Genomic DNA, 18,343 nt, shown 5'->3' with positions numbered 1-18,343 from the left:
CTGAAACGGAAGATAGCTAATTCGCCTGCTGATCATTGGCAACGCACAATGTTGCTGGTGAAAGGAAAGCGCATGGCTATAGATTTGGAAACTACTGATGAGGCGATTGTCGCGAATGTGCTTGCATCAGATAGCGATGACGATGGTGGCAGCGATGACACGGTGGAGCAAGCTGCCTCAACGTTGTCCTCACAGGAGGCCCGGCAGATGATTCAGTCCCTCCGGTGCTTCGTTTTTACGAGGAACCTTCCGCTGCACTATGTTGCGCACCTGGATGCCTTGAGGAAGGGTGTCTGCAAGCTTTGCGTAAAGCATGCAAGGCTGACGGACATCAGGTTTTCTCATGCAAGCCAGTGAGAATTACATGGCTAGATGGTTTTGGCAATCTCGCCTCAACGTTTCTTCTGAATTTGTCAACCTGACAGGCTGCCGCGGCAACCTTCTTAAATGTTTAAACGGCCCCTTTTGGGTCCCCCAAAGTGATGCCTTGGCAGAGCTCACATACCGCTTGCCATCCATGACCCCTCTTTGCAGTTGTTATAGCAGTGCCATTCTTTAACGCCGACAGCCGCAGCTTGTTACACGCGTTCGGAGCGCCCGGGAAGCAAAACGAGTGAACACAATCAGCAGCCAGATGGAGAAAGGTAGTAGGGAGGGGCATTGGCCTCCTTGCCATTATATTTTTCTCACACCAGCTCTGCCATCCCCCTATTTTGATTTTTTCATGCAACCCAGTTATAACAATTATCGGTAATAATAGAATTTTCGTGGCACTTAAGTATTGTTATAAGTGGGTTCAACTGTACATGGAAATAGCACATGGTACTCACAACCAGTAATAATGCAGGCACATGTCCTTCTTAGCAGTTTTGATGCTTCTAGGTACAGTAAAACCTCGTTAAACCGTACACACTTAAACAGTAGTTTCGTTTTAAAAGTAGTAAAGTCAAATCCATGACTCAGTGGCCATTGAACATAATGTGTTTCGTATCCGCATAAACCGTACCAGCTTACTGCGTACGCATCGGTTAAAACGTAGCGTTTGAACTTTTCGTCGCGCAAACACGGCGCTGCGCCGTCTCCATCGGGCGGCCCGGCAGAACAACACGCCTCAAAGATCGGAACAACGGCCTCCAAGCGCCCTGTGCGTTTGCGCGTGAAGTCACATCAACATCAACATCATTTCGACGCGGTGCCAGAGAGCGTTATGGCGTCGTGCAAGAGAGGACTCGCGTCGTTCCGAAGCTTGGATAAAAAAGATGCCGGGTGCTCAGCATAGAAGAAAAATTAGACATCGTCCGTGCTATCGAACGTGACACGAAGAAGTCGGCGCTGACACGCAACAGGGATCTGCTGTTGACTACAGTGTGCGGCATTTGGAATGCGAAGAAGTTGCTCGGCAGCGCTGCTGCGACTGCGAAGATATGTCGGCTACGAGGTTTGACTTTTCGCCATCGTTGCCTCTGTTGTTGCCGAAGTGTCGACTAGTGACAGTGACGAGGACGACACGGAAAGCGATAGCTCGGGCGATTCAGGCCCGACAGTGGCATAAGCTGCCTGTTGCGTCAGCCTCATGAATGCAATCGTCGCGACGACAATAGGGGCGCGATAACGTAACTCTATTCCAAATGAAAATTATTCCAAACTCCGGCACCCGTAATGAAAAAGGCGCCCCCGGGACTTCTGCAGCACTACTGCGCACGTGCACGGTGAATACGTAACGCCAACGAGGAATCTGCCATGCGAGTGTTTGCCGAGAAGAGGGGGCGGGCTGAAAAGCTGGCACGCAGCTTCAGTAAGTTTGAAGCCGCTGTCGTCGGCGTGCTAGGCTGCCGCGGCATCAAACGAAAATAACGCTTTTGTCGTGCTAAGTGAATAAATACTGCATGCTTTTTCCCCTTTCGTCGCACTCTCTCTGAGTTCCGTTTTCGACAGGTAAGTGGGCGATCTCATGCTATTCGGTTAAACAGTACTACCGTTTAGTACGTACCTTTCCCGAGCTCTGGCCAACTACAGTTTAACGAGGTTTCACTGTATTGTCTGAACAAATTTGGTCACCATTCTTGTTTTGCTTTTTCCTGTTGTACAACGTAGCCTGCGATGCACTGACATTAGACTGCTAGGTGTCATGATATTGTCAATTCTTTTTTAATAAAATGGGTAATTCAACCCTGACCAGAGCAACAATCAAATTATCCAGCAGGTCAACTTAAACAAGAGGCAGAAAAAATGCCAAAACACAATGCTGATTCATTTGGCGGTATTCACCCCAATGTTAATGTGCCCCTGAATCGAACAGGCACCCACATTTTATGGGTTGAAAGTGTAAAATTAATGCAAGAGGGACCTGGGAGCCCATAAATGAAATAGGAATAAAGGCACACCCTACTTTCTTTAGCAAGAAAAGTTTAGCATGCCTCCTGACTCTGGTAATAAGAAAAACACGAACCAAGGAACTTTACCGTCACATAACAGAACTTTATTTACTTAATGTCTATCATCATCAGTCTCAGACATTCTGCAATTATCAAATGACTGACAATTGCAAACAGGATGGTAGCCCATGCCTATAGGCTAACCATTCTTGCGATGCATGCAACTCTCCGGAACTCCAAGAACATGTGACATGACTTGTTGCTGCTAACTTTAAATGTGAAATAACTTATCCTTTGATTGTGCTTTTGTAATCAGGCTGAAAGCAGTGGGTCGTCATCATCATGCTATGCACTAACTCAGGTCTGACATCATCCATGGTCACCGTATTGTGATGGCTATGGCAATGATGCTGGCTAGGCTGGCTGTCACAGTCGGCTGTTACGGACAACGGAAACATAATTTTGGTTTTGGTTTCGTATTGGATTACACAGCTCAATCACCTTTAGGTTGAATTTTCTTAGATAAACAAAGGCCCCCATTAGAATCAGGTAACCACTATAAGAATTTGGTTGTGAGCTACCATTTTCACTTCACAATCATCCCTGGGGCAGGCCGCAAATGGGCATTTTCAGCGGAAGATGATATATGTTCAGCGAATTCATTGCATGCTAATCACTGCCAAGAACGCTGCCACTATTGGATTCACAAATGCGGTCAACAATGGGGTCAGGCGCGTGCGTGCTGACCAGTCAAGTCCTAATCATCCGGCTAAGGTCAATTTTAGGATTGAAAAAATCAGCTGGGACCTTCGGTCAAGATTGAATTAGCTGAAAAAAATAAATGAGTGGAAGTCTGCTGTATTGTCAAAATTGTTAAAATTGCATCTAGATCTGTAGCCGTAGGCTGGTTGGCATGACAAAAGGAAGTATAATGCACCCTTTGTGCAACAGCAGGGTAGATATCAAATTTTCCTTTCACGAACTCCCCCTTGTGGACTTCTACAGAACTGATTTGCCACATTCTAGTTCAGATCCTTATATATATATATATCAGTATGTATGCACAGAGAAATATGTAGGACAGGTAAAATGATACAGTCAACAACCAATTTTTCGGACCCTCTAGGGAAAGTAAAAACGTCCGAAAATTCAGGCAGTCCGAAAAAAATTAATGCATGCAAAAAAACGCACTTTTTTTCTCTTTTTCTAGGATCTAGATGTAAAGGGCGAAGTACCAGGCTTCTGAAACCCTGCCAAAGCATCAATGAAGGTGCTATAAAAAGAGGCTTTCAAAAACTGTATGCAGCCGACTGCCGGTTTATTATGTATATGTGCATCGTCGGGCAGCCAGTGTTATTGGTGCAGTGGCTTGAAGAACTTGTTGATTGTTGTTTGGACGGCATTCCGGTTGCATGCGATCATATTCGCCTCGATCTGAGCAAGGGTCGTGTCAGCACTGTACACTGATGAAAGAGTCAACAATGCTCGCGTAAACTCGGCGATTGTGGGTGGTGCAGGCATTGCCTCCTCATTTTCAACATCGAAGTCTTCTGAATCCCCCACAACCTGACGGACTATTTCCTCGTCAGTCAGTTCTGCACAGAAGTCGAGCTCGTTGTCAGCGTCAACAAACTGTTCAAAAGTTATTTCCGCGGGCACGGTACTGCTTTCCGCGCTTCGATGCCATCGGCGAGGACGACGAAGACGGAGTGGGGGCCATCGAAGGCAAGCAAAATCAATTGCGAACAGTGGAGTTCGCTGACGAGCGTCGAAGCACCTAGGCCTAGCGTCGCAGAGCACACTTGACACAACCGCACGACCACACACCAAGCTAGCCAAAACGTGGCCTGCGCCTGCCGGCGCAAACAAAACAAATAGTGCCGCTCCGGAAACTCCGCTGGAGGCGGAAGTGGGGCCATTTGCGGCGATGAACATAGCCAGTGTGGCCAGACCAACTCGGCGTGTGACTGCTAGATTCGGCTAGTTGTGGTTCAAAGCGGCGATTTGCTTTGGCTGCAAGTCGATTTCCTTCGCAAGGGCGCTGCGCGAGAAGCCAAAGGACCTTCCGTCGCGTCAAAAAGTCCGGAAAATTGGACGGCGGGGGGGTTCGAGCATCCGAAACTTCAGATGTCCTTATACATTGATTCTATAGGGCTTGTGGCGGTGCCACGAAGACGTCCGAAATATCAGGCATGTCCGAAAATTTGGGCGTCTGAAAATTCAGTCGTTGACTGTACTACAGTGAAGCCTCGTTAAACTGTAGTCGGCAGGAGCTCGGAAAAAGTACGTACTAAACGGTGGTACTGTTTAACCAAATGGCATGAGATCGCCCACTTACCTGTCGAAAACGGAACTCAGAGAGAGTGCGATGAAAGGGGAAAAAGAACATGCAGTATTTATTCACTTCGTGCCACAAAAGTGTTATTTTTTCGTTTGATGCCGCGGCGGCCTAGCACGACGACGACAGCGGCCTCAAACTTACTGAAGCTGCATGCCAGCTTTTCAGCCAGCCCCCTCTTCTCGGCAAACACTCGCATGGCAGATTCCTCATTGGTGTTATGTATTCTCCGTGCATGTGCGCAGTAGTGCTGCCGAAGTCCCGGGGGCGCCTTTTTCATTGCCAGGTGCCGGAGTTTTGAATACTTTTCATTTGGAATAGAGTTACGTTATCGCGCCCCTGTTCTTGTCGCGACGATTGCATTCATGAGGCTGACGTAACGCGCAGCTTATGCCGCTGTCGGGCCTGAATCGCCCGTGCTGTCGCTTTCCATCTCGTCCTAATCACTGTCGCTAGTCGACACTTCGGCAACAACACCGGCAACGATGGCGAAAAGTCGAACCTCATAGCCGACATGTCTTCGCGGTCGCAGCAGCGCTGCCAAGCAACTTCTTTGCATTCCAAATGCCACACGCTGTAGTCAACAGCAGATCCCTGTTGTGTGCCAGCGCTGACTTCTTTGTGTCACGTTCGATAGCACGGACGATGTGTAATTTTTCTTCTATGCTGAGCACCCGTCGTCTTTTTTATCCGAGCTTCGGAACGACGCGAGTCCTCGCTTGCACGACGCCATAAATGCTCTCTGGCACGGCGTCGAAATTATGTTGATGTGGCTTCACGCACAAACGCACAGGGCACTTGGAGGCCGTTGTTCCGATCTCTGAGGCTTGTTGTTCTGCCGGCCCGCCCGATGGCGACGGCGCACTGCCGTGTTTGCGCGACGAAAAGTTGAAACGCTATGTTTTAACCGATGCGTATGCAGTAAGCTGGTACGGTTTATGCGGATACAAAACACATTATGTTCAATGGCTGCTGAGTCGGGGATTTGAAAGCGGGCATGGTTTAATGAGGTTTTACTGTAAAAGAAAATATTAAGTCTAACTAGATTGAAAGATTAGTCTTCTGTTGAAACAAACTAGCCATTCATAGTCAGAACAGAGCTTTTGTAAGCGAGAAAAAGATGAAGATGGGAAATTAGAGTGGAGCCACCTATTTTGAACTTTTCATGTGACTTCAGCACTAGCTGTGTCACAGAGTGGCAGAGAGGGAGGTCACATGGGGACTGCATCAGCTCGTTCATCGAGGAACAGCAACAGAACCTTTGGTGGCAATTTCTTGTGCAACAAAGCCACATGTTGCTACAAGAAAACAATTATATAAACTTCTGGGTGAACATTTTTCTTTAGTGTTCCTTCAAATAAATTTTTAAGGAAAATTGTGAATATAGGACAGTCAACCCAATCAGCTTCCTGCCTGTTTTCTTTCCTTGTGTGGCCTCGCACAGTATAACATTCTTCGCTGGTAAGGCCTGCAGGAAATTGAGTTCAAGGACTTGGAAATGGTGCATTCTCTCTCCCTCTCTCTGCTCTCTCTTATTGCACCAGGTGAGCCCACTGTGCGACTTCAATGTGACGGAGTCCTTCGTGGAGCTTTCTCGCATGGCCCTGCGCCGAAATGGCATGAAACACCTCTGGCGCTCAAACCGAGGTGAGTGCATTTTGGAGATACTGCGGTTGTAGGGCTAAATAAGCTTACCATGAAGACATTGCAGTGAGTCTCTGTTGTGACTCATCTCTTTCCAGGAGTGTAGCCAGATCTATACCAGGATGTAGTGGGAGTGCTTCTGTGTCAGAAGACCAATGGTTGTATTAAATTAATATACAGACGACAGCACCTTTCAAAGAAACAGAAGAAAAAGCAGGCATATATAAATGTAGGATAGCTCTTTATCAGGGGAAAGGAATTAATCTTTCTGAATTAAAGGGCTAACTTAGGCAGATATTATGGACTTTTTGATGGAGTCCATTTCTTGTCCTGTATACTTCGCATAACTTGTACTTCATTTTAAGGCTGTGATAGGAATGGTCATGTTGTGCATGAGTTCTTATGCAGTTCGTCGCGGTTTTGTATTGCTAAAGGTCACATAAGATGCAACATTTAATTGATCACAAAGCATAATTTTTGAAATCCAGTAAAGCTTTGTCAATGCGCTCCTGTTTATAATGTACGAACGGTTAAAACTTAACACAATGAATCTCTGACCCAGCCTCTGTAGACCCTTATGTATAAGCTGACGCCTTAAGTTGCCACGTATGCCTATCATTCAGTGCAAACCACAATCGCTTTTTGTTGGTAAAGGGTAGCTGCACAGCTGACACCACGCTGTGCCACAAGACATCTGCCTTTTTGTAATGTGCAGAGATCAGCTACCAATGATTCCGTCATGAATGTTGTGATGCCATATGGATACGCATTCTAAATGCACATAGGCTCATTGGCGACCTCAGCAAAGGATATAACCCACAACAGGCATTCCAGTATGTCTTATCCTTGCCAAATGAGGCCTGCAAAGTACTTGTATTTGGCCGGTATAAAGACAGAAGAAAAGTAAACAAACGATGGTTGTGGTGCCAAATCTCACAGTGGCACTGCTATTAAGTTTCAGATGATGAAGGCTCGTGCCTCATTCCAGGTGAAGCATTCAGGGACTGGACAAGGATGGCAAGGCAGTAGAGTTGGAACTTATCCATGGTAGGAGTGCACAGTAAAAAGCACAAAATCAGAGGCTGAACAAGTTCTTGTCTTTTTCTTCCTCTCTTGTTGTTTACTGTGTGTGCTGGTTTCATGCATTGAGAGAGACTGCGACCGCTAGCAACCTGCTCTTTCTGTTGACACATCTTTGCAATTCTTGTTTCTCTGCAGTGCTGTCTCTGCAGGAGCTGTGCTACCGCTCTATCGTGAGCTGCACGAGCTCGCACCGCATCGAGCAGCTGCCGCTGCCCACACCCCTCAAGTCGTGCCTCAAGTCATACTTCATGAGCTCGTCTCTGGTGGACGGCTCCTCCTCAAGGCCGGGCCTCCCACTCGCACCCTCGCACCCCGTGGGGGCCCGCGGTGCAGAGCTCAAACTAAACGGCCGCAACAAGCACCACCGGAGGCACTCGGCCGTGGCCGCACTCCACTGCCGCAAGAGCTGCTGCATCTCGTAGCGGAGGTGAGCTGAGCCTCAAACCAGATTGCATCTGTGAAGATTACGCATAAGTGGCTCTAAAGAGAAGGACCAAATCAGTTTAGACTAATAGACTAAGTTTAGACTAAGTAGTCTTTCAAAACACAATTTGCTGTAATTTCACAGTACAGTAGACTTCCAATAATTTAACATCGGTTAATTAGCTCTTTCACATAGTTCAATCCTGAGCGAAGGTCCTGGTTGGCACCCATACATTTTTATGGGTCCGAACTTTAGTTATGTTGCAATGGTAACATTGCCCTTCACCAGATATATTGAACTTAAGTGGTCAGCATGCACTTTAGCAGCAACGTCTGCCATCATGTAGATTAAGGTAGAATTAATGCACCAAACATGTCAATCTCCCACTGAGAATGCTTATTTTTGGCCTGCCTTAGGAAGATCTTCAAGCAACATGATTGCTGTATTTTAGCCGATCCAAATGCCTGCCTTTCTTTTTTTTTCAAAGAAAATTGGCTTGAAGATTGCTGGTGCAGTGTAAGTGAATACAAAACCAAAACCACATTCACAACAGTCTACCATCAAAACCAGGCTAGCTAGCATCATCATCATTACCATCGCAAGATGGTGACAGAAGTAGTTGTCACGTAGCGTTAGACGACAATGCGTCGCTATCAGTGTTCAATTTCAAATGCTCATTCAAAAGGGAAGTTATTTTAAATGCTGAGCCAGAACCAACAAGTAAAGTCATGTGTTTTTTGACATATGGAAAAATTTAATGCATTGCAGGACGAATTAGTGAAGTGGTTAATGTACTATCATGAGTAATATGGGTGGGAACACGCGAACACGTGGCAAATAGCCTAGAAACCGACTGAGAGCATTACGCAGATGGCGCTGTCGAAAACAGGGGAAAGGGCGGGGTGCTCTTCCGCTAACTGTTTGCACCCCCACCCCGCCTGCGTCTGTTGAAAACGGCAGCTTATGGCATTTCACTGGCTGCCGATAAGACAGTTACATGCGCAGTGAATTAAAGCGAGGCAATTTTTTTTCTCAGTCATGCTTTTCTTTGTTTTGTTTTTTTAGAGCGCAGCTCTTAGGTGGCCGTTCCTGCGTTTAGCGTGAGGCATTTTCAGATACACTCCCGTATGACCTGATGTATATCTTATGGAGTGCATCGTGTCACGTGTTCCAGGCAGACGGACAGATTTCCCAGGGAAGTAGCTCTCGAATGTTTACGCTTCAAAACGGTGCTGCTATTGGCTACTCTTCAGTGCACAAGGTTATCAGTAACCGCAATATCAAACAGCTATATAAATATGCGCTGGCGATGTGAAGTTCCGCATCTCGTATGATGTGATGCATGGTGGGAGTGGCAACAGTTATTAGGACAGCGTCCTCCTTTCCACTTTGTTTCCGACGGCGGCCGCCACGTATCGTCCAAAGCAGGGTTCAAGGCATTCCTGTGTTCCCGCTCATATTGCTCATGATAGTACGTGTGGGCTTCCATCTCGTTTGCGATTATTGCGGAATAACTTGAGAAGGTTTTCTACTTTGAACAGTAAGAAAATGGGTATGTGTTTGATTCAAGGGAACAGTGGGAATGCTAGAATCGGGCAAATACAGTCGAACCTCGATGTAACGAAGTTGTACTTGCAGCGGAATACTAAGTTAAATCACAAATTTTGTTAATTTGAGGTTTTAAAGTTTCAGCAGAAAAGATCATTTTGCAAATTTTCAGAACATTCCCGGTGAATAGTATCTTGTCATTAATCATTTATAAACAAATCGCAATAAAGTCCTGCCATAACAGTATGTCTATGAGCACTAGCGCACGTGGTGAAGATGACACTTCAAGCAATGCAACGGCACGGCTCATGGCATCCATGATTAGCGTGTTGCATCGCGTGGCGACATAAATTTTCGACGTCATGGCTGACTGCGCTTAGTGCCTGCAGCCTTCGTCGGATGGCACCCTCAAATTAAAAACAAATGTACAAACACATAGATATTGTTCCTGAAAAATAAAAACAAATGTAGCAGTTTTTCCAGAAAGGTGGAACATCGATGGCGATAGCAGAGAGACAACTACACGAAGCAAGGTTCAGAGTTTTATCAGTGTCAAGGGCGCTAAAGCAAAGGTCTCCACTCGACCAAAACAGCACTGCGACAGCGAGTGCCCACGGCCATCGAGCGAGATGTGTTCGTATTTGCCTCTGCGCATGTGACAATGTGCTCGGTAATTTAGTTAGGAAGCGGATGTTTACAGCAGATAAATCTACTAAACTTACTGCATGTAGCTGTCTAATAATTTGCTGTTGCGATCAATGCTTTGCTTTTTGGGTGAAACTACGACATTTTTTATTTTTTCTTTATGGTCACTAGAGGGGATCTGCATTAACTTCCATTTCAGTGGACATACCCTGGCGAAGTATGTGTTCGCTCCTTGTCCCCTTGTCTGATTACTTTTTACTTTAATCCTAATCAAATGTGGACTAAGTAGCAGCAGCTGTGAAAGTAACTAGAGACCAAACATACTGCTGCACTAGTTGGCTTGATATATCTTTCAGATAATGCCAGAGGACCTGTACAACGGGGAAGACAGTGAGATGACCTTACTGCATAACATGGCCGCTGTGCTTGTTCTTTGGCACTATCTGCAAGTACTCGTGCAACCTACAAGTTTAAAAGCAATACCCTTTCTGCCTTCATGCCTTGTTGTGCTGCATTCAGTGCCGTTATTCTGCAATATGGCTCATTTTCTTTCTAGGCATTGTGAATTGAAGGCTGTTCTGTGACAAGCATCATGACAACATGGACTGTGGACAGCTCCCTGGTCATGGTGGTGACCTTTGACGTGTGAACTTCTGTGACAAGTGCATTTGCAGACACACAGACATTGTGTGCCACCGCGTGCTGGCCAATTTGAGTGCTCAGACAGGATGCCTTTTGACAGCACTCTTGGATTGGCTAGCCATTGAGCACACTGTGTTTTCATCACTTCTGGTTGTCAAGTCTCAACGTGCCTGCTTTGAGAAGCCCTGTACGTAGTGTAAATAGTTAGTGTAGCCAAGAATGGCATCTGTGCTGTGCTGTGTTTCGTTTGTGTTGCAAGTGAACGTAGGTTTAACATAGGCTGGATGTGTAGCCATCATTTCTAACTGCTTCTTGGCCACCCTCATAGCGACGTCAACGTGACTTACAGCAGCAAGTGTGTATGTTGTAACACTGGTCATGTTCTATCTTGAAGCTTCAACCAACTCTTTGTTCTTCATCTTTGGTACAGTGTTTTTCTTTGTTATTATTCTCCAATAACAGTCAAGAAAGATGAGCTTATTTGAGATGCTAAGTGAGCACAAGTAAATAAAGAATTATAGGCTTAATAAATATGAGTTGCTGTACATATATTATGTTAATATCACAGACCTGCTATTCTCTTTTTTGCCTCTTGACAGAAACAGTGACATTTCCTATTACTGGAAGAACACTGTTTGTTTCTGACATTGCTGAGAGAATCGCAAGTCAGGGTGTCGTATTTATTCATACGTTTTTATAAATAGTTGAGTTTGGCATCTCGAGAGGAGACAGCTTGTACATCTCTAAAGCGAGTTGAAATGTTGGAAATTCTCCACAGTGTCTGTCCTTGTATTGACTGATTACACTCACTGAAGTAAAGTTCATTGTATGTTAAGTAAATCAATCTTTTTCTTTAACATTTCATCTTTCTGTTATTCTGGAGTAGGCTTTGGGTCAAGAATGTGCACTTACTGGGACTAGTCATGCTTTTCCCAGAGTGGGTATTTTTACTTTATTTTTAGAGCATAACATTTCATACTGAGGCATACTAACATGCTAGTAGTGATTGAATGATGAGGCCAGATTGTCTGACTGAGTATTTTGCTGATACATAATGATTAAGGTAACTGTAACACTAGCTGGTTGTGGATATACCTCTGGTGCTTACTTAACATATTTTTGTTTTCATAAAAATTTTGCAGACTGTGAGGTGTGCGTGTTAACACTGCTTGGAGTGTTTGAGCAAATGTAACCAAGTTGGACAGTGCTGTAAGAAGCAATACAGTCTGAAGTGCCCAAAATGTGCTGGAAGTCATGCTGTGCTCGGTTTCTGTTGTGCAGCTTTTTTTGGTGCAACGATGCAAGTGCACTGTTGTCTGCCATATGACTGATCACATGTGGAAATGTAGTCAGGTGTTTAGTTGTGTTGTGTCGGAATTGTTGTTGTAATGATGTGTGTTTGTCCTGTGTGTTAGAAATGTCTAGACAATGTGCCCTCGTCGCGTCTTTTATGTCATAACCTCAAATTGTATATAAGAGATTTGTCATTGGTGCGAGACCGGTTCCGCATGTTTTGTCCATATAAGGATTGGCTGACCTTGGCACTGTTGCAGTGACCAGAGCTGTGTGAAACATGCAAGACAAGAATAAAACATTGAATTTGCCTCGTGCATAGTGTTTCCATAGATCATTTCTTTGCTCAGAAGGGCTCTAAGATATAGCAGTGTGCCTGCTTGAGCTTAGAGCAATATATTGACTAGAGCTATTGAGCACGTGCTGATGGACGAGTTGGTTATACATGATTACAACAAAGGCACCAAATAAAGCAACAAATGAAGGAAGGCGACTGGGACAGCCACATAGGCGCACTAACAACTGAGCGTTTTATTTCTTGACATAGGAATAAACAGCTGCTGCCAAGGATCAAAACAACTAGAAAAGCAGTGCTGTCATCTGCATCGCACAATGAAAACACAATACAGAACAACTTCTAAGTGCTGCTCCCAAGATGCGCCAGTTCCTTTGTTGATAAAGAAACTGAGGGTTCACTGATACAAGCATCACCACGCTTGTGGTTGAGAGTGCTTGAGATCAAGAAGCGTGGTGATACTTGTACCAATGTGTGCTGTGGTATTGATGGCGACATCATCGGACCCATCTTTTTTGACAACACACTAATGACGCAACGCTACGGCAGTGACATCCTCGAAGGCCCCGTGAACGATCTCTGTTGCAACGTTCCACTTGCGCACCTTCAGAACATTTGGTTTAAACACGATGGTGCTCCTGTGCATAGTAGTATTCAGTCTCGAGCGTGGCTCAACAAGCTTTTTCCTGCACTGGGGATTGGCCGGCGCGGTACCCTGACTTGCAAGGTCGCCGGACGTGACACTGCTGGACTTCTTCTTGTGGGGCTACGTGAAAGATCGCGTGTATCACACCGGGCACCCTAAAAGCAAAAATAAGCAGTCTGCCGCAAGATTCCAACGTCTTTGGTCAAAGCTGCAACAGCACAAGTGTTGGAAAGTAGCAAGTACTCTATAGCTTCAGACGGTGACCTGTTTTAGCACATGCTATAAGTGGCAGTGGAAGATAAAACTGGTGTAAAACGAGACTTTTTAACGCGTCTTCATGATGTCACCCTATCCTTACATAAAGAAAAGCTTGCGACAAAGATAGAAATAGGTAAAAAGCTGTATTGTTCTGTCTCTTTTCCCGAGTGCAAGAAGCAGAAAGGGTAAATTGCTAAACCATTTGCACCTTTGGATATTTCTTTGTGGGTGACTGAGACGCCTTGCGTGCTTTCGGTTTATATTTTATTGAAGTAAACTCCTTGGTAGCTCTATTCTGTTCTTCCAGGAGCTTGCTCTTTCTTTTCTTTTTTCTTGCTCTTTCACACTGTTTTTCTTTAACATTTGTTGAATTTCTTTTGTAGCTTTGTTTCATGATACGTGAAGGTTAAAGCTATCCAGAGGGCCTCATGATCGAGCACAACATTCTTGCCTCCGCAGATGCTAACGCTTATCGCATGTGCCACGCTAGTTAGGTTGCAGAACCTCTATAGAGTCCTATATGACGAAGCCTTGTACAATGCGATGCGGTGATAAACGAATGCAACCGTATATGTTTCAAAGGTTGCTCGGAAGCACTTGAGTAGTGCTGCTTGAGCGCGCATCAATTTCATATTTCACATATTTCATGGGCTTTTGTTTTTTCTTGGAAAAAACAACCAGGCACACTTCAGCACGGAATAAATGGTTGATTTGGAGGTTATTAAGATGCCCTACAACTTTGTAATTGGCAAACATTGCAATTCAAGCAATAAAGTTCACTGATTAAAAGCAATTAATACTTCGTGATGAAAAAAATACTGACTATGTACACACAACTGCCACTGCTATGCAGTCGGTACACTTTCTCTCGAGTTCTTGGGGGGTTTCTTTGTTCGTTTTTTTAATCTTGGTCCAAGTTAGCTGGGACACTCGGTATACTTGGCAGATGTACCAGAACAGCTGTTTCTGTGTGTTGATTACAAATAGGATTCTTGTACTGATTGATATCAAAGTAGTCTTATTCAGATCATTGTATTGTTTGAGAACTTCTAAGAAATTCAGTAATTATGATTACCAATTTTCTTGCAGTGTTTCTGTTGGATGTCAAATGTGAAGTTTTAGCGCTCATCTTACTCATGGCTTCTGTGCAAGAAAAGATCGAACAGTATATCCTCTTCCATGAAAAAATACATCCCATATTTCTTCTTCCTCCACAATTGCAGTCATTTTATAGATTACTTATTTTGTATACTACTGGCCACAAGGACTTACTAGGAGCCATATGCAAAGGAACTTTTGCTGACATGTTATAACGTGACATGGGCTACAAAGCATTTCTCTGCCACTTTCGCTTGTTTTCATAGTGCATTGCAGTCGGCAGTACTAGTTGCGTCTAGCAGTTTATCTGTGTTAGTTTTAATGGCCTCCTAGCTATTATATACTAGGAGAACGACACATATAACAAATCTAGACACCTATACTGCACCTTGAAATAGCTTTTGTCCAGAAAAATGTTTGTGTATCCTGCATCACGTAATGGTGCATTTGAAGCTGCTGCTTGCGTGCTTTAAATACAAGTTCTCTCAAAATAATAATACAGGTTGCCCAACTATGATGCACCAAGATTTAAAAATATGACAATTCCCCGTAGCTGGTCAGAACCATGGTAATGTTGCTTGCCGTCACTTGGAGATACTCGGATCATTTATTGCATCCCACCTAATCACATAATTTGTCTTAGCTGATCAACTTCTCGAATATTATAATAACAGTAGATGAAAAGGGTAAATGAGGAAATTGACGTGAAAAACTCCCGATACATATTTCTATTGCTCAATGCGTGCTGCATAAAAGTATTTTTCCTAGTGTGAACGAGGCCCGCGAATATTCGCAAAATTGCCGCTCGACTGGCCGCTCGAGGCACTTTGTGTGGGTTCGGGCGCATATTTCATGCTCGGAAAAATACTTGTGTAGCACATATTGAGCAAGAGAAAGCTGTATCAGGAGTTTTCATCTAGCTCTACAATTTTCTCATTGACACTTTTTATCTAATTGCAATACTTAAGAAGTTGATTAATTAATACAAATGTTATTACGTGGAATGCAAAAAAATAATCTCAGTAACTCCAAGCGACAGCACACATTACCTTGGTTCTGTCCAGCTACGTGGCATTTGCATATTTTAAAATTTTGGTGTATGATAGTTGGACACCCTGTATACAGCTTAGTCAAAAGTGATGGCACAACTCGGTCATATTTTCTGCACCAAGCAATGCAAAAAGACATGTCACTTATGCGTTCCCTTTTTGGATTTTAGCTGGCATGATTCACAGCATGCAACTGTGTACTATAGTACTCTCATTTACTGCGTGCATCAGTCCAACACAATGTTTTCTAATAGTTCTACAAAACAAGTTTTAGATATACGTGCCACATTTGTTTCTCTAATCACAAAAGTAGCATGCTGGGATGCATTACTGCCAAATTGAGCATTCGTGAAAATTGGTCTACATATTTTTTACAACCTTGCACTTCACTTTCATTCCTTACACATGTCTACGTTTACTGCATTTTAACACTGCATTCTCAGCCCGACCCCATGGCTTCCGTGCTTCTCGCCTGTGCAGATACGCCGTTGAATGCGGCGCGACAAATCGCTCGGACATGGTTCCGACACAGTGATGTGCTTCCTGCCCCTATATATCAAGGTTGTGGGATCGTTCCCCACCTGCGGCCAATTGTTTTTTCATCCACTTTCATTTCCATAAATTCATCGTTTCTTTATTTCATTTATTAAACACAAGTAATTTCTTCTATGTCGTCCTTGGTGTCGGTGTTTGTTGGCTTCTTATGATATGACTAATAAAAATCGGGCCCCTCGGTTAACCCCCCCTTCTTGTTTATATATCACCCTGTCATGCTGCTTTCAACGGTCGGCCGACGCCCCAATCCAGAGGCAATCGCTGAAATCCAGGCACTGTTCACTAGGGCAGAGTTGATAGCAGCTATTGACGTGTCGAGACCACGCGCTGCGCCTGTACCAGACGGATTACCTTACCAATTGTTCAAAAATCTTAGAGTCATCATTGGTCTCACTCCTGGATAACATCAATCATGCTTGGACTGAAGGATCTCCGAAACGTTCATCCTTTCACCTTGAGTGCCACTGTATGCAACTTAGCTGAGAAAATGCTTGCTACGCGAATAACCTTATGGCTTGAACAATTTAAATGCTATCACCCTGCACAAACTGGATTTCGTCCGCACCTGGGCACAGAAGATCGACTTGGAGCGCTTACTGGCATGGTTTTGGCAGGCAGTCGGACGTGCCGGGTGCGAACAATATTAGCCATAGATGCGCGCAAGGCGTACAATGAAGTTGGCCACATGGCAATACTTGAAATTATGCGTTGCGTGGGACTAGCCGAGCGCATCTGTAATTTCATTACGTGCTCCCTAACTCAATGGACCTTCGCCATCCGTGTGGCGGGGCATGCAACCGGCAGCTTCAACGCAAAGCGGGGAGTGCCACAGGGGTCTGTGCTTGCATTGTTGCCCTTCAAACCTGGCATTGGTACCCCTCGGGTGGGCCCTTGCAACAACTTCGGACGTATGTTACATTATGTACGCCGATGATGTTACCGTATGGAGTGCTCACAACGACCTGCAACGACAGGAATCCACCTTACAGGAAGCACTCAACATAGCCGAAGAGGTGTGTCAATCCATAGGACTGACACTTTCTACAGAGAAGACACTCTACATGTCGGTTGCAAACAGCTGGCGACGTCTACGGCTTCTAAACACGCCTATACACCTGCACCTATATGCGCTCTGACGCAAGCTTTCCATCTACGCATACTAGGCGTCGTACTCACGGCGAATGGCTCAGCAAGGGCCTGGATCCGCGAAATTAAGCAACAAGCGCAGCAGGTACTTCATACAGTGGCGTAGCTTGGTCGTCTTGCACCCGGGTCCCATAGGTCTTCTGTGCCCCACCCCTCCGAGTGTAGCCCGCGGAAAGAGGGGTGTCTTCAGACGTATATGACCCCCCCCCCCCTGGCCCCTGCACCCCCCCTCGCTGCTACGCCACTGACTTCATATGATACGACGCATCTACTACTAGGCTGGGGGTGCCCGAACCAAGACTGCCCGTTTACTTGTCCGAACGGTGCTGCAGCCTCGTCTTATTTGGCTCAATTCCAACATCTCACGGTTAGAGATCGGGCCCGTCTAGAATGCATCAACGGGGAAGTAATGCGCGTCGTTACCGGGCTTCCACGAAGCACGTCAATCCCGACACTTCAGGAACAAGTGCAACTAAACACCATTGACGAGTTGATTTATGAACGCCGCCAAGCAACGGATCTCAAACAATCCTTTCTGTAACCTGCTGCTGAATTAGCGGCATACATGGACAGTCTGGTTTCTATCTCGCCATCTTCGGTAGACGTTCCACCCGGTGGTTCCACCCATCGGCCGCCTCCGAAATCCGGCCCTTGGTCCTTCAGGTGCCACATAGAAGAAGCAGATATGCCGCACTCCCAACAGGTTCACTCGTGGCCTATACCTATACGAGCTGCACGGACAAAAAGGTGAGTACGTCCACCGTGTTGCCAGGGCACTCATCCGTAAGTGCCAATTATGTGTACCGTCTGACAACTCCGGTCCCATCGCTCAGTGCTGAACTTGTGGCCCTACGAGACGCAACAAATTTGGTGACGGCTGCTTTCGCGTAGTCGACATCAGTCAGAATAATACGCGCTGACTCTACATCGACCATAACGGAAATTCGGAAGGTAAGCGAAGCCCAGCCTTCCGCAGACGAAATACACCGCATGACGGCACAGATGCCCGGTCAGCTTCGGATATATAGTATTGGATTCCACGGGGCACCATTTCTACTCACATACAAGCTGACACCGCTACCTACAGTGAGCTATCACCAACTTTGGAAGCACCTTTTCCAAGTGACCCCAAGGGTGATTTTCTCCACAGCAAGGAGATTCTCCGCCGCACCACACGAGATTTAATTCCACCGTGTGGTTCAAACCTCCCAGGCGGCCTGGGAGGTTCAAACCTCCCAGCTGGCGTTGCGGAGACACCGTGGGGGGGGGGGGGTGGAACTCACCCCATCAGTTACCTATGCCTG

At 45.5% G+C, this 18,343-nt stretch overlaps 1 protein-coding gene across 2 annotated transcripts in view; it reads left to right on the top strand.

Annotated features, from left to right (window-relative positions):
• Nucleotides 1-12,309, top strand: part of LOC142589607 (ras-related protein Rab-40B-like) — a 46,645-nt gene extending 34,336 nt beyond the window's left edge. For both annotated transcript variants that reach the window (XM_075701107.1, XM_075701108.1), the window contains exons 5-7: nucleotides 6,258-6,360; nucleotides 7,576-7,867; nucleotides 10,614-12,309. In XM_075701107.1, the coding sequence (XP_075557222.1) occupies nucleotides 6,258-6,360; nucleotides 7,576-7,862 (390 nt within the window). In that variant the 3' untranslated portion in view covers nucleotides 7,863-7,867; nucleotides 10,614-12,309. The remainder of the gene's footprint in view (nucleotides 1-6,257; nucleotides 6,361-7,575; nucleotides 7,868-10,613) is intronic.
• The last annotated feature ends 6,034 nt before the right edge of the window (nucleotides 12,310-18,343 follow it).

The sequence above is a fragment of the Dermacentor variabilis genome, chromosome 8, assembly GCF_050947875.1.
Source record: "Dermacentor variabilis isolate Ectoservices chromosome 8, ASM5094787v1, whole genome shotgun sequence".
NCBI classification, from domain to species: Eukaryota; Metazoa; Arthropoda; class Arachnida; order Ixodida; family Ixodidae; genus Dermacentor; species Dermacentor variabilis.
This window is presented reverse-complemented; position numbering and strand designations above follow the sequence as displayed.